The sequence below is a fragment of the Chinchilla lanigera genome, unplaced genomic scaffold, assembly GCF_000276665.1.
Source record: "Chinchilla lanigera isolate Chin_1 unplaced genomic scaffold, ChiLan1.0 scaffold00047, whole genome shotgun sequence".
Lineage (NCBI taxonomy): Eukaryota > Metazoa > Chordata > Mammalia > Rodentia > Chinchillidae > Chinchilla > Chinchilla lanigera.
This window is the reverse complement of record NW_004955448.1, coordinates 7,059,092-7,076,269: the sequence shown is the minus strand read 5'-3', so window position 1 is coordinate 7,076,269 and position 17,178 is coordinate 7,059,092. Positions and strand designations below refer to the sequence as shown.

Here is a 17,178-nt window from a genome sequence, read left to right as displayed (position 1 = left end):
AAAATACTACCTGACTTCAAAATATACTGCAAAACTATGGGATCAAACAGTATGGTATTGGCATTAACAGGTACAGACCAATGGAACAAAACAGAAAGCCTATAGGTAAACCCAAGCACCTACAGCTGATTTTTTACAAAGGTTCGAAGAGCATTCATTGAAGAGAGGGCAGTTGTATTCAATACATGGTGCAGAGGAAAACAGATATCCACATGCAAAAGAAAGAAACTGGACTATCACTCCCCAGTTACAAAAATCAGTTCAAAATGGATTAAAACCTGAAACAATGAACCTGCCAGAAACACACAAACACACACACACACACACACACACACACACACACACACACAGAAGAAATGTTTCTGTAGGCAAGATATTGTCTTAACAGGAAGTCGAAAGCACAGGAAACAAAAGCTAAAATAGACCAAAGGGAATTACATCAAATTAAAAATTTTCTATATATCAAAAGAAACAACCTACAGTAAAGAGAAAACATTCAATCACTGTGGAAAACTGTATTGAGGTCCCTCAAAACATTAAAAATAGAACCACAAAACAATACAGCAATCCCACGATTGAATATATCCGAAGAAAATTAAATGAACATGGTGAAGAGACATCTGCCCTGGTAGGTTTATTGTGGCACTACTCATAATAATGATGACATGGAAACAACCTAGATGCCCATCAACTGATAATTAAGAAAATGTGGCACAGATACACGATGAAATACTATTTGGCCATAAAAATAATAAAGTCTTAATATCTAGAATACATTAAAAACTTAAAAATTAGACCTCTCAAAGTAAAAGACCCAATCAAAAACTGGGCAAATAAAATGAATAAACACTTCTTAAAAGAACAAACAGCCAATAAATGAAAAAATATTCAACATCTCTGGCCATTAGAAAAATGAAAATTAAAACAACACTAAAATATCATCTTATACAAAAAAGAGTTGTAATCATCAAGAAATCAAACAATAACAAATGCTGCCATGGCTGCAGTGAAAAAGGAACATTTATATATTACTGGTCAGAGTGTAAACCAGTACAGCCATTATGGAAATCAGTACAGAGATGTCTCAAAAAGCTAAAAATAAAAATTCCATTTGACCCAACCATTCCCCTTCTACATGTCTTCCCAAAAGAGCTGAAGATATATTACAAAAATACATGCATACCAGTGTTTATAGCAGCACAATTCATACGAGCTAAATTATATGTAACAATTCTACTGGGCTGTAAAGAAGGAAAATTTTAAAACATTTGTAGGAAAATGAATACACCTTGAAAACACAATGTTAAGCGAAATAAATCACATTAGCATAAGTTCATCTGGTACTTTCATTTAAGTAATGAAAATTACAAATAGCAAAATAAAACACTGATAAAAGGAATCAGGGAGATAGATCTTTTACAAATGGGAACCCTTCCAAGAGATCATGAGTGAGGGGAGGGGAGAGGGGAAAGAAAGGAACAGATTTAAGATGGGTCTTGTACATGTACCAAATACCCGCAGTGAATATAAGCATTATACATTGCAAATGTGAACTAAAAAAGAATAATAACAATAATACTGAAAATGAGGAAAGGAAATCTAGAGGTGGCAGGAGGGAGGTGGTTGGACAGGAGAGGGGGAACAAAAAGAATCAAAATATGTTACGGGTGTGCTACTCCCTACAATGAATGCACATTTCATGGACTGTAAACATATCCTAATAAAATTGAATTTTTAAAAACGAAGTCCTGTTATTGGCCACAGCATAGCTGGAACTGGATATTATTATGTCAAATGAAATAAGCCAGGCACAGAAGACAAGTACTGCATCTCACACAGGTATGGCATCTAAAGGACTTGATTTCATTAGAAGTGGAGGCCGTAGGACAGTGTTACCAGAGCAGGAGAGAGTGGGCGTGCGGAAGGGTGAGGAAAGATGGATCAGTGGGGACTAAATCGTATTTAGCTATGAGCAAGAAGTTCTGGTGCTCTGTTGCAAGGTAACAATAATGTACTTTACATTTCAAAAAAGCTAGAAGGGTTTTAAATGTTTTAACCATAAGGAAATGACAAATATTTGATGAAATAGATATGTTTAACCTGACCCAAACATTGCACAATGTATATATAGAAACACCACATAGAACCCCAGAAATACACACAATTTTTATGTTTTTATGTAAATTGAAAATAATTTAAATATTAAAAAGCAAAGGAAGAAATTTTAAAAGTAAGAAATGCATGATACAAAATGGGAAGAAATTTCAAAAGTTTATTTTACTCAGGAAAGAAACTCAAAAAATCCATTTCAGAAATTAAGATAGTGGTAGCAAGGGTTCAAAAAAGAATTTATTTTAGCCGGGCGAGGTGGCACATGCCTGTAATCCCAGCAGTCAGGAGGCTGAGGCAGGCCATTGTGAGTTCAAGGCCAGCCTGGGCTGCAAAGTGAGCTCAAGACCAGCCTAAGCTGCATACTGAGATCCTGTCTCAAAAAAACAAAAAACAATTTATTTCAATGAAAATGTAGTAAGAGTCATGAAATAAAAGCAGGAAATACAAAGAGAATAAAAATGATAAAGAAAAAGACAAAAACCAGTTGAGAAAAGTGAATGAAATGAAAGACAGACGAAGGAGGCCAAGTAGGTGTCACTGCAGTACTCAAAGAAGCAAAACAAATAATGAAATTAATATGTAATGCTGCAATCCAAGGAAATGTTCCAAAAAATAAAAACATCAGAATCCATATATAGAAAAGGCATGTACTGTACTTGGGAAAATTGATTTGGAATTTAGAAATATCTCTAGGTGTTTTGTATTCCATTAGCACATAAAAAAATACAGCAATGTAATTATATATCTACAGAGTAAGGTGTCAGAGCAACTAACCCCTGATGACTCGGTGTTCCAAAATATCGTTGAATTCTTCTTGAAAACAAGTTCAAACTTATTTGATGCAAATTTATATTCTCCAACCTTCACAAAGGCAATTTCTCCATTATCATCTAACTGCCAATTTAGAATGTCATAGTATCCAATCACATCTCCATTTTGATCAACTTGTATTTTCTTTCCATCATGGGTTTTGAATTTAACTGTCTTCACATAGTACATCAGCTAGAAAGCAAGGTGGGGAGAAAGAATTTGTAAAACTCAATTGTTTAGAAACTGTTCTCTAAAGAAAGTAATTTCAAACTCATTTAATTCACAGGATTGTATTTTTTTCCTCTTCTTCTACATCTTTGCTCTGTAACACAACTCTAGCCATGTGTGATAATTCACACTTGACAGGTGGCTGGGCTTATAATGATTTAATTTTTTTAAATAAAAATATAAACTACCTCAATAATAATTTCACTTCATTATTTCATATTAGATTATAATTCTGATGTTAGAGTATTATTTTGCATATATCAGGTTAAATAGATTATTAAATTTAATTATATTTCTTTTTTTTAATTTGAACACTAAAAAAAGTTTAATTTACCTGTGTGGTATATTAAAATTGATGTTTTTATTATATAACACTAGTTTATATGATAGCACAGTGGTGCCAAATATTCCCTAATACCAATAGTGGATCAGGGGCTGGGGATTTAGCTTAGTGGTGCAGCACCTGCCTGGCAAGTGTGAGGTCCTGAGTTTAACTCCTGTTACTCTTCCAAAAAAAATAGTGATGGGTCTTGTTCTACTCCTAGAAAAGGATTTGTAGAAATCAACAGGAATACTTCTCTCACACTGGCTTCACCCAGTCAGTCTTAGCTGAGATGACCAATCTTAGCAGGGATAGATCCTTGGTTTTAGTACCACATACCAGGTTTACATTTCCCAATTAGAAGTTCTAACCCAGTGACCACAAATCCATAAAGCCACAAAACTTAGTGGAAATAAGCTGAATCATGGTGTCTGATGATTTTGGCTCTGTTAAATATCAAGTGATATACTAATTAAGCACTAGCTTCCTGGCCTATAAAAAGAGGACAATTATTCCTCCCTATGTTTGGGACAGGGAGTGAGGTAACACACCTCAACACCTTTAGTAAGTGAGTATACCAAGGTGAGTACCACCGTCACCATCTACCACTAGGACTACTCCAGTCACCTGTCCTCTTATAGCTCCTTTCCTCTCTTTAACAATCTTATTCTCTTCAATCCAATTAAATTCTACATCAGGGTTCACAACAGGGTGGCTTTTATCACTGAGTCCATTGTCGTCATGGTTTGAATCTTAAATGTTCCCCAAGATTCATGTGCTGCAGGCTTGATCCCGAAGCAGCAATGTTCAGAGTTTAATGTTCAATGTTTAAAAGGTGATTGGGTTTGTAACTTCATCAGTGGATTCACCTATCACTTCTTGGCCTTTAGGCTAAGACCAAGTGTAGTGGATTCATCTACTGGTTGATTCCTAATTTGATGGTTTTATTAGGAGGTGGGACCTCACTGAAGTGAGTGAGTCATGGGGGCATAAAGACTTGTCCCCAGATATCTCTCATTCTCTCATTCTTTCTCTCACTGTGCCTGTGTGTGTGTGTGTGTGTGTGTGTGTGTGTGTGTGTGTGTGTTTCCTGCCCACTATGAGGTTAGCAGCTTCCTCCTCAACACGTTCCAGGATGTTCCACCTTACCCCAGGCCCACACTATTGGAGCCAACAAACTGAAGCCTCTGCAACTGTGAACCAAAATAGAACTTTCTTCCTTCAGGTTGCTTTTCTTAGGTAATTTGTCACAGCAGCAGAAAACTGACTATCATTTGGGAGAAGCTTTCCTTCTTCTTTCCTCATCTTCAGAAGAGTTAAAGCAAGGCCAGGAGCGGGGGTGCATGCCTGTAATCCCAGCAGTCAGGCAGCTGAGGCAGGAGGACTGCCATGAGTTCAAGGCCATTCTGGGTTATATAGTGAGTCCAGACCAGCCCAAACTGCAGAGCGAGACACTCTCTCAAACAAAACCAAAATGAATGAAGCTAAGGCTTTTCCTTCCTGAACGTTCCCTAGAACAACCTTTCCATAAGTGTGTCAGATGGCAGGACACAGGTCCCTACCACTAGGTGTAGAAATATAATTTATAAATATCCAGTAAGACAATAATATCAAAAGAGTTTCCCAAACATGTATTTTCTAAGTCTACTAACGGAGTAAGCAAAGAAGAGGTATAAAGTGTACAATCTTTTATTTTAAATAAATAGAAGATTTGAATCTTGACATATTTATGAGGCTTTCTTAAATGCCTGTATTAACATTCTCTAATGAGAGGTCTTTCTTTTACAGTCTTGACTTACTGACTTATGAAAAATATATCAAAGAGAATGAACCACATCACAGACTAGCCCAACAGTCTCCTTGACATTATGTGCTCCCTGAATCATCCCTAAAGCTCTTCTCTCTAGTATTCGAACACATAATTGTTGCTTTTTGCACTAATTTAAATTTAATATTGCAATGTTCAAATAATAAATTAGAGAGTGACTGTTTGCCGTACAAAAAACAAGGTCTTCTTTATTGCAAAAGACATACCTAGAGAACTTCCTTTAAAATGAAAAGACTCTCTTTTGGCATTTAAAATATAATTTAATTTTGAATTTTGAATTTATTACAACTCTTTTAGAATCAATAAATAAACCTAACAGTCACATTTTGGTGTCTAAATTCCATTTTCAATAAATGAAAATGGCTCTTTGGAGAAACGGTTGACTACAGATCTGGGGCAGAAAAACTATAAGAGAAGCCTGGAACATTAAAGTTCCCAAAACTAAAGAAGTTCTTAAAAATTGGGATATAGCTCAGCAGCACAAGTGCCTGCCTGGCAAGCACAAGGTCCTGAGTTTGATTCCCGGTACAAAAAAAAAAAAAAGAATGTATATAAAAAAGAGAATATATCAAAAAGAAGCAAGAGCCAACTCAAAGTGTCTCCTGTTGGACAAATGTGAGAAATGTTGAACAGCAAAACAAGTGATAATTATAGATTATCCCTCACAGAATAAAAATAAATATCTGGGCCTAATTGATGTAAATAAATCAGTGAAAGAGGAGTAGAATTGCAGTTGATAAATGTAGAAGAGATGAGGTTAAAAAAAAAAAATCATCACTTTCCAGACAACGTGGTAACAGGAGCTCAAGACAAGAAGATTCATCAATGGACACTAAAATTTTGGGCAAAAGTGTAATGAAAACAGGGCATTTTCACAAAATATTGCTGCACAGGATAATTATTAATCCCAGAGAAAAAGAGAGTAATTCACATTGGAAAAACATGATGGTATTGCTGTAATTAAGTGGCCAAAGTTAACGTCGCCAATAACTAGACAGCTATATCATATACCTCCCTATATGAAGCATAGAAAATGACACAATATTATCACGTTTATGCCATTTTTTTGCCCAAAATGCATAACCTCGATCTAATTATGAAAAAAGTACACAAACCCAAATTTTAGAAATTCTAAAAATATGTGACCAGTACTCTGAAAACCTGAAAAATGAGGAAGGAAGAAGCTATTACAGACTTGGATAGACTAAAGAAAGACAAAACTAAATGCAATATGTGACCAATTTGAAAATAAAACTAAAGCTGCAGTGGTTCCAGCCACTGTGGACTCTTGAGCATGATAAACGATTTAGTGTTGCAGGAGAGTAAAGTGGTGAGGGTCAGGGAGGGAGGGATGACGGAATCGGAGAGTCAAGGAAGGCTGACAGGTCTGGGCCAGGGGTGCTCCTACGTCATCTTATCAAGGCAGCAGGGGAGGTACCAAGTGTTGTAAGCAGGGGAGCACTCTGGGTAGGTGTGCATCTTGGCACAACCATTCAGGTTACTATGTCCCGACATGAGTTATTCATTGTCAGACCGGGGACAGGGTATATGGGAATAAATTTCAAGAGAGCTCCCCATGATCTTTATCTCCTGGCATTCATGCTCTGTGTCCCCTCCCACGCTACACAAAGACTACATCTGGTAATTTCCCTTGAAGGTAGATGTGACTAAGGACAAAAGTCTGGCTACTGGGAGGTAAGGAGAATTGTATGCAATTTCCGGGAAAAACCCTTACTTGGAGGGGCATACCTGAGTTTGCCTTCTCCTTCCTATCAGTTCAAACATGGCCACTTTAGAGTACAAGGTGAGTTCCCCATGTTGTAGATGGTGGCGCAACAAGATAGGAGAAATCTGAATCTCTCTGCCGCTCTTTCAGTTTCAGAATGCTTATCTTTACATCTAATTTATGTGAAGGAAATGTAGCTTGTTTAAGGCCCTATTTTAGAAAGCTCCATATCATTAACCTCAGACCTAGTAATAGCTGTTAGCAAAATGGGAACCGTGAAAATGTGCATATAGCCGCACAAGCAAACCATTATTTTAAGTGTGCATGTGATGAACTCATGCCTACTAAGTACAAAGGCAAACCAATAGTTTTAATAGCATGAATTCTTACAGTTGTCATTTATGTCACTTCATGAAGCTATATCTGATAATTGTCAGGTGGAAGTAAAACAACTTACCTGCCAAGGTTCAAAATCAGGTAAATATGCACAAGAGTTTTCTGGCATGAACGGCCCCTGTCCTTCTTCACATCTACTTAGTTCATCCAAGGCGTAAGCCATGGCGTACACAGCTTGTTTGACATTGTTCGTAATTCTGAGCTGAGACACATCCAAGTAGGTATTTCTAAGTTCTTCCAACCTCTCCTCTCCGGTACAGAATTTATCAGACATGGCGTACAATCTGTCTTCTTTCCCAGTCATGTTCACTCTATGGTCAACATTGTAGGGAACACTACTGTTTGGCCAAGTACAGTTAAATGCAGTTTGCCAGAATTCAATCGTCAGGACATCATTTGGATCCTTGCTGGGATGAACATCATAAAGAAATTCTTTTAATCCTGGTATATCAGTTCTTGGTATCGCAAATCCAATACTTCCTCCAAAATATGGGAAATATTCAGGCCTTGCAATGAGGGCTGAGGTGATCCATGCTTCGCTCGCTATCCATGTTCTGTCGCTTATGTTATGGTAAACCATTTCCAGCACAAAAGGACTGATGTCAATATCGGATGCATAAAGCACAATGACTCTGGCAGTGGAACTCCGCACAGCTTTAACAGCTTTCTGCATTTTCTCATTGGAATAGACTTTGGGGATGGTTTCAGAGAATGCAATACAGAGATTGGAACTCTCCATCTGTTCTTTAAAAGCTTTTACTCCGTATTTACCATAATCATCATCAGCCGCAATAGTTCCTACCCACACCCAGCCAAAGTGTTGGATAAGTTTTACCATCGCTTCAGACTGGAACTTATCGCTGGCTATTGTGCGAATATAAGATGGAAACTGGAATTTGTCACTAAGAATTGAGCAGGTGGAGAAGTAGCCCACCTACGATTGAAAACATTCATGCAGTTATTCGAAAGCAGCAGCAAAACTTAAATTACACAATTTCTGAAAATGCTTATTGAGAGGGAGGTCATGTGGTGGTTCTTCTCTCATTCTTACATCCTTTCATAGACAGAAGGACTTTTTTCTCTCTGCTCAGTGGGTGGGAACTGTTAAGGGATCGCTGCCATCCTTCCAATTCTTTTCCTACCCCACCAGGAGGTAGAGGACTAATTATTAAAATGATTACATTCAATGCACTATTTTTCATCTGCCCTTTCCCTTATGCCCCCCTGAGACAAGGTGACTCCCCTGTTCTGGCAGATCTGATGTCTCACCCTTACAGTTCTTTCTGTCTTTCCTCTCTTCTGCTCTCCTCTCTTGTTCTCCATCACCTCTTCCTCCTCTTCTCCTCTTTCTCCTCCTCCTCCTTCTTCCTCAATCTAGCTCTGGCTCTCGCCCTTGCTCTCTCATCCTCACCCTCACCCTCCCTCTCTACTCTCTCTCTCTCCTTTCCTCCTTTCTTTCCTTCCTGCTCCCTTCCATCCCCCCTCCTTCTCCATTAGTTTCTCTCTTTGTCTCTTCTTCTCTTTCTTTGTTTCCCTCCCGCAGGACTTCTGAGTATGTAGCATGTAGGTCCTAAGACTTAGCTCAGAAGATGGTATGAGTGCCGCTTCAACATCAGCTCTAAGCTTTGTTGTTTCACAATGTTATTTTCACTTTATATGCTCTCATTTTACACACACATGTCTACATAAATGAAGGTACTTCTTTCCTCACTTTTTCAGTAATCCTTGTGGGTATTCCCCGTCAGTGGGAAGTTAAGAATGGTGGTCAGGTGACCAGGAATTCCTGACCATCTTACGTACCTTTTTGCCATAGCTTACCCTCAGCCTCACCCACTCTACTGTTAAGATCACACATCATATTCTCCCTTACCCCATCTTATGTGATTAATACATCCCTTCCAATAAGATCTGCTGTACTACAATTCTATAGCTGTCCTTCATGAGCACAGCATTATTCCTATGTTCTCTTTCCTCTACCTTTGCTTTATTCTTACTCCACTGGCTAAAGGTGACATTCTTCTTGTAGGGAAAAATAGCATTTAAAAAGCAAAACCATCTAATTTCTAATTCTGACTAGATAATTGACCAGACAGAGAAGACCTTGGACAATTTACTTAAACCTTCGGAACATTGGTTTCCTCATTAGTGAAATTAATATGATAATCTAGATCTTTAAGTTTGCTCAGTTCAGTAAATAAAATGACAAAATGTGAAATGGTAGATTTCTTTTACCCTCTTTGAAGATTTCCTGCAAGGCCTTTAAGGAGAAAATCTATCCAGAGGTCTTGAGCCTATGTCTGGATTACTGATGGTGCCTAGTGGAAGACAGAACTCGTGGCACCAGGAGTTTGTCTAAACTACACAAAGTGCATAGTTAAGGTATCGATGAGTCTCCCAACATCTCTTCATAGTTGTTTCTCGGTGCTCCTACATTTGAACTTGCAACTTTATAAGCAGTACTATATTAGTGATACTTCTTACAGTTACCTCAAGGTATCCCCTTACTTCAATAACAAATAATCCTAATCACTATTCACATTAAGAAGTCCTTACTATTGGTGTTTTAATGACCCATCCTTAGGAATACAAGAAGAGCTTTACTTACATTTTCTTAATATTCTATTCTTTCTACTATCATATATCCTTATATTCAAATGATGAATGAATATTTTTGTGGAATTCTCTCTGAATTTAAAATAATCTGTAAAATGAACATCCTAAGATTCTATCAATCTTGTGAAACTGCCAGGTCCATCTTAAGATATTAGTGCATCAACAAATAGGGTCAAGAATAATACTCATTAACAGAACAACCACCAAAACGAGTACCTGTATGTACCCCTTTAATGATCAGCCAGCAAGTAATTATTGATCCTCTGCATCGTGCTCCACAAATGCTAAAACAGTGTGCCTCGTGAGCTGTCAACCTGCAAATCACTGATCACAACCTCAATTAAAAATCCAAGCAGGATCCTAAAGGCTACAAGAAGTTTCAAATTGCCTCTAAGTAGACATCGGTTCACACTTGCTGAGGCCTGACTGAGCACGGAGCGGCAGCACTGCAGCCATCCCTGTTAGACTCCGGAGCTTTGCCCAACCTCCCCGAGCACCTTGTTCTATGCTGCAAGTTCTACACCCATAACTTGTGTTTCTTTATAAGTTAACGCCCAGTACAACATTCTGAAATACCTGAGGTAAATAATACAACCCTAGAATTCTTGAAGCAGCAATCGATAAGGACGATCCACCTGATCCAACAATTCCTGCTAGATACGCTCCAGTGCTATTTCTAATATTGGGCTTGTTCTCTTCCTGCCCTGTAAGGAAGACCAGAGCTGACTCCATGGCTTTGGAGATGGTGAAACAGGTATCAAAGATCTGATAGCCCAGAGTGGTATTGGGCAAGATATCCTTCCTCTCATTAATTTCTTTGATCGTGTGAATCATGGTTTTCATCCAGCGGAATCCTCGAAAGTTAAACCTGAAAAGGAAATAGTTTGTGTGAGGCCTTAGTTGGTTGGCAGGTCTTTGGAAGGGAAAGGAGCTTCTGGTTGGGATGGATGATAGCAACACTTTACCAGAACATCAATAGGCACCTCACTTGTCCAAGTATGTTAATTCTTCATAAATGATACTACAATCTTGAAAAATTCAAGTATGAGTCACAGTCATTCTTGATCGTTTATCTTGGGAAGCAATTTTTTGGATGTTTTCTTGCCCTGTATATATTTTATACATGCTATCTTTCCAAGCTGCAATGTTGTCACAAAAACATTTTTCTATTCACAATTCCCTGCACCAAACCAGGTACCAATAACCCCTGAGTACATGTTTTCCCCATTATTAAAAGTCCCTGATGCTGAGGTTGAATGTGGTGGTTCATACCTGTAATCCCAGCACTCAGGAGGTTGAGGTAGGAGGATCATTGCAAGTTCAAGACCAGCCTGGGCTACGAAGTGAGCTCAAGGCCAGCCTGAACTGCAGAGTGAGACCCTGTCTCAAAAAAAAGACAAAAAAAAAAAAAAAAAGGTCCCTGATGCCAAATGATTCTCCTTTCTTCTTTTCTCTCTCTTATTTTCTTTTGAACACTAATTGCAATAATTATCTAAATGTGGGGCTGGGGATTTAGCTCAGCGGCAAAAGCGCCTGCCTGGCAAGCGCAAGGTCGTGAGTTCGGTTCCTGGTACCAGAGAAAAACCAAAAAAAAAATAATAATAATAATTATCTAAATGCATGAAAATATTTATGGGAGTATATAAAATTATATTATGTATAGAAGTCATATTATATGCTACGACTCCAGTTACCTAACTATTTTCATGATTTGACTGTTAATATTGAGAGATGTTCAACTGAAAGTGGCTACTGTGGGACTGGGTGTACAGCTCAGTGGCACAGTGCCTGCCTGGCAAGTGCAAGGTCTTGAGTTTGGGTCTTGAGTTTGAATCCTGGCACCAAAAAACAAACAAACAAACAACAAAAAAGAAAATGTCTACTTCTCACTATTCTCACAAATAACTAGAAACACAATGCTTCTTCCTCTCCATTCCCCTACCTTGAAAATGGAAGTATTTCTCTTTCAGTCCATCACTATTGTTTCAATTCCTTCTCCATTAAAACAATGACTATTTTATTCCCTTCTTTCTTTCTTGAGCTTTAACTAAATTTTATTTTACTTGACAGCAAGTATTCTCAAAGCATTTTTTCTTAATAGCTTTTGTAGCTGTAGTATTTAACTCTATGTCTTGTGTTTAATAAATATTTTTAATTAAATATCTAATATCATATACCCCAGTTGACAGATTGAAATTTTTCTCCATCTCTTTAACTGGGTTTTTAATTGGTTTTTTATTTTTAATGTAACATGGAGTTATTGAATTCCTATGGTGCAAGACACTATAAACACACAGTGAGCACAACAGACAGAGCATTATTGAGGCAAAAAAAAAAAAATAGTCAGAGAATTGCAGCACAAAATAATTGGAGAATGGTAGGGATAGGCTCTATGAAATACAAAGGAGGAGCTCCCAGCCTTGGAGGAATCAATAGCCATGTGGAGGCTTAAAAGATGATGTGATGGTTGGGGTCCAAAATGTCCCCAGAAGGTTCACTGTGTGGAAGGCTTGGTGGCCCCTTGATGGACTCTAGGAAGGGACTGAATCACAGGGACTCTCATTTCATCAAGTGGATTAACCATTTCATCAGTTCATTAGCTGAATGGGTTTATTAGGAGGCAGAGCCTACTTGGATGAAGAAGGTCACTGTGGGATTGGCTTTAAGGGTGTAGTGTGTCCTGAGTCCCTTCCGCTCAGGCTCTCCCTCCTTGCCTCTTGTCTGACATGAAGTGAGCCATTCTCCTCCAGTACTTGTTCCCTGCCATGATGCTCTGCTTCACTATGGGCCCAGAAGCAAAGGAGCCAGGGGACCATGGACTGAAACCGTGAGTTAAAATCAACCTTTCCTTCTCTAAGTTGTTCTTTTCAAGTGTTTTGTCAAAGTGACAGCTAACTAACACAGGTGATACCCATACACAGGTGACACGGGAAAATTTCTCTAATCCCCACCTTTGTGTAAATCCACCCAAATAAAATCTAAAATATCACCTTCCTATCCCATTTCATTGTACTTCTCTGGCTTATGCAATATTTACACAATAGCAGAAAGACTTCTTCTCCTGTATATTTTAGCTCATGGCCAAAAATAACTATTATCTTGTTAAAATTATAGATTTTAGAATGAGATTCCTTCTACTGCAAATTGAATTTCTGAGTAAGCTATAGGTTAATGATGCTAAAAGTAAATTACTATCAGATTAGGCTTGTCCCAGCTTCTGAATATCACATAGACCAGGGGACAGAACTGCAGGCAGAAGGAGCCCTTGTGGGACTAAATTATAACAGGAGCCCATGTTACATTAAAGGAAGGAAAGATCAGTGTGTTTGGAGAAGACAGGGTGGAAGTGAGTGCAGCACCATGAGAGAGAAAGCTGGAGAACTAGAAGTTTCCAGAATACAAAAGGTCCTATCCATGTTAAATACTTGGTTTCCAAATTTATACTGATGGCAATATAAATTTTTGAAATATGTATGTAGCAATATAATGGAGAGATCCAACATGGCTGAATAAAGAAGGACTCACATTGGAGTTTCTCAGAGGAAATCATCCAAAAACAACAATATCTTTTAAAGTAATGTAACAGAACATTTCAAGACCTACACATTGCAGAAATTCCACCACTGAGAAGTTATCTAAACAGACAGTTCTTCCCAAAGGAAAAAGCTATCTGCCCTAAGCTGTTTATTATAGATTTCTGATAACAAAAAATTGGAAGGAACTTACATAACTAGTGATAACACAATGACTGTGTAGAAACATTTTCCCATCATTAAAAATTTTAAATTAAAAAATGCACAGTAGTACAAATGTAAAATTAAGTAAAACAGTCAGTATGCAAAATTGTTTCTATAATTATGTGTTCATCATATGAATAAGGATATTTTTGGATAAGGCTGAATAAGGAAATGTTTTAAATGGCAGAGGATAATTACTGGAAGGGTAGGATTTGGTATGATTTTTCTTTCATTCATTGATATCCATTGTGGTTTTCCAATATCATTATACACTGTATACTCCTTTTCCTCAAAAAAATTTCTCTAAAAGAATTAAAAGTGGGGCCAGGATGTAGCTCAGCAGGGTAGTGCCTGCCTGGCAAGTGTAAGACCCTGAGTTTGATTCTTGATAGCCTCCCCAAAAAAGCAACATACTATAGTGACATATGCACACTCACATTATAACACCATCATTTGTAATAGCTATAACTTGGAAACAGCCTCAATGCACACCAATTGATGAATGGATAAAGAAGATGTGGAGTTTTTTATACAGTGGAGTACTACTCTGCCATAAAGAAGGGTAAACTTGAGACATTTTTAGATAAATGGATGCACCTTAAGACCATATTCTTTAAGTATAGTAAATCGGACACACGTGTATAAATATTGCATTGCTTCTCTGTAGAGAGAAACCTAAAGGGTAAATAAGCACCAAAATGTATAATAGATATTGTGAAATAGGAAGAAAAAGTCCAAATCAAGAGGAATGGTGAGGGGGAAAGAAAGGAAGGGAAATGGGAGAAGTGAATAAAAGAAAAAAATGGGAACAAAACTTTAGTAAATAAGGAGGGAATGAAGGGTTGAAGGGAGGGGAAGGAATGAGGGGAAAAGAAGAATCAAAGTATGTCGTGTAATACAAATTCCCTGTGGTGAATGGGATCATTTATGTATATCTAAAATCTACCAATAAAATTAGCTTTTTAAGAAATCTGTAAGGAAAGGGGGGAAATTTCTCTAATCCCCACCTTTGTGTAAAACAACCCAAATAAAATCTAAAATACCACCTTCCTATCCCATTTCATTGTATTTCTCTGGCTTATGCAACATTTACAAAATAGCAGAAAGACTTTCTCTTCTGCACATTTTAGCTCATGGCTAAAAATAACTATTATCTTGTTAAAATTATAGATTTTAGAATGAGATTCCTTCTACTGCAGATTGAATTTCTGAGTAAGCTATGGGTAATGATGCCAAAATTAAACTACTATCAGATTAAGCTTGGCCCAGCTTCTGAATACCCCATAGACCAGGCCTCCTATGAGGATGAGAAAGACACTAGATTACATGGAGGACTGGAGAATATTGGAGGAATTGTTGACTATTATTGGTGAAGTAAAATATACAATTCTCATTTTTGAAAAAAAGTACATTTTTAAAAATTTATAAAGCTAAATAGTAGTCATTCAGATTTTGATTGCAATGATTAGGCAAATCTCCAAATTACCTGAGAAGGGAATTATTTTTTAAATGTGATGTACTTAATTCTCACCAGTTTCAACCACAGTGGCTATGCCAAATCATTTTTAAGGGAAAGATAATTTACATTAAAATATATATGTTGGCTTTCCCATCTAACTGTTCTAGAAAATAACCTTCAGAAGTTCCAACAACGAGTAAAGAACAAATTAAATGATTTCATTTATGAAATATTACAGTGCATTGCATCATAAGAACTATTTTCATTTTCATATAAGAATTAAAAAACTGAAAAACTCTATGATAATGAACTGATGCTACCATGTAGCTATAAGCAAAACCCCTTCTCCTCCTTCCCTGAACTTAACTGCAAATGGCAAGCAATTAAAGGTCCATGAAAAAAATAAACAGGGACTGATGGCCATTTTTCCTTTTGCCAAAAACACTGCAATTGATTTCTGTCTCTAGTGACATCTCAGCTATGAGCATGAAATATGATGAAAGCAAAGAAATCATGATCGGTAAAGATGTAATGACGTAAGAAGCTGTTAAAATTTTCACAAGCCACTCTGACAGCTATGATTACATGTGGCATCATGGGTAGCTTATGATATAATGTAAAATACTCAATATAAAATTGTGTCTGTGCTATGGTCACAATTATTTTAAAAATAAAGATGCACTTGAAAAAAAAGATGCACTTGAAAAAGGGTCAAGTAAAGATGCGCTGTGTTCTGGCAGTAAAATAGTGATAATTGTCTTTGTTTCTTTTAATTTTGAGCATGCTTTTGTATGGAGTGTGTGTGTGTGTGTGTGTGTGTGTGTGTGTATTGCTCAGACACCTATCCCATCTTTGATTTTCTTACAGTAGATTACTAGCAAATTCAGATTTTCAGGGATGGATCCTGGTAATCTGATGTGACAACTTGGAGGCAAGAGAAGGAGCACCAGAAGTCTTTTAGTAGCTGAAGGGATCTTGCCATGAACATTAGCTTAGAAATAAATCAGTGTCCCACAGGAGGTGTTCCAAATGAAGAAAGTTTTAGTCCGTAACAGTTAATAATAATGCTACAACGCTGCACAATTCTGCAGCCCTGTTCTCAAACCCTAATGTGCATATCAGTCAATAGGAGGTCTTATCAAAATGTAGATCTGGAAGGATGGAGTCCCTGGTTCTGTTTCTGACTGGTTCTCCTGGGATGCTGATCCTGCTGGCCCACAGACCACCCTCCGAGGGGCCGCATCCTACACCATGCAAAGCCCCTCTTCTTTCTGTCTGAGCTATAGACAGATGCACTTGACACCAAACTTTCCCAGTTTCCAATCACTTCTAGAATTTCTGCCTTGGAGAAACCGAGGCCTAGAAACGTGTTTTGAGTCAAACGGAGCATGTCAGAGTCAGAGTAGGCACCCCCACCCCAGTTCAGGGTGCTGGCCCCCATGTTTACCATCCCACTCCCCCTCACCACCTACTATTGATGTTAAAAGAATGGCTTACCCTTCACATTTTGCTGATACTGGCTCCAAAATAGACTCATTTGCTGGGATAGTCCTGGAGTGTATGGGAAACAGCCCACCAATAACAAGTGTGTGGTTTTTGGCATCTACATAGCCGTTCAAATCAAACTTGCCCAGCAACCTGCAGGTCTGTTCTTCTTCTTTTTCTTCACCTTGAACGCCTAGGTCAGCACATAAAAATGCAAGAATTCCTAGAGCCAAAAATTTCTTTCTGTTGGCCATTTTCACAAGCTGAGCTTTGGAAAAAATGGTGTTGAAATATTGCAAGTTTTAATTAAGCACCTCGATGGCACATGGCACTGTATATGTGTGTGTGGCTCGTCCCCGTGGACTCGGCTTGTTGCTACTTGCTACATAATTGTCAGGTCTCAGTCACAGCACCTCACAATCACTTGCAATTTATGGATCTGGATTAGGAGCTGAGTAATCC

The 17,178-nt window shown here is 37.8% G+C and overlaps 1 protein-coding gene across 1 annotated transcript in view; it reads right to left on the bottom strand.

Moving 5' to 3' along the window:
* The window catches only part of LOC102018242 (vomeronasal type-2 receptor 1-like), a 26,461-nt gene extending 9,491 nt beyond the window's left edge, over positions 1–16,970 (bottom strand). Inside the window, exons 1-4 of the mRNA XM_005393075.1 lie at positions 16,729–16,970; positions 10,612–10,903; positions 7,484–8,356; positions 2,887–3,114 (exon numbers count right to left, since the gene is read on the bottom strand). Coding sequence (XP_005393132.1) covers positions 2,887–3,114; positions 7,484–8,356; positions 10,612–10,903; positions 16,729–16,970 — 1,635 coding nt within the window. The remainder of the gene's footprint in view (positions 1–2,886; positions 3,115–7,483; positions 8,357–10,611; positions 10,904–16,728) is intronic.
* Between the last annotated feature and the right edge of the window lie 208 nt (positions 16,971–17,178).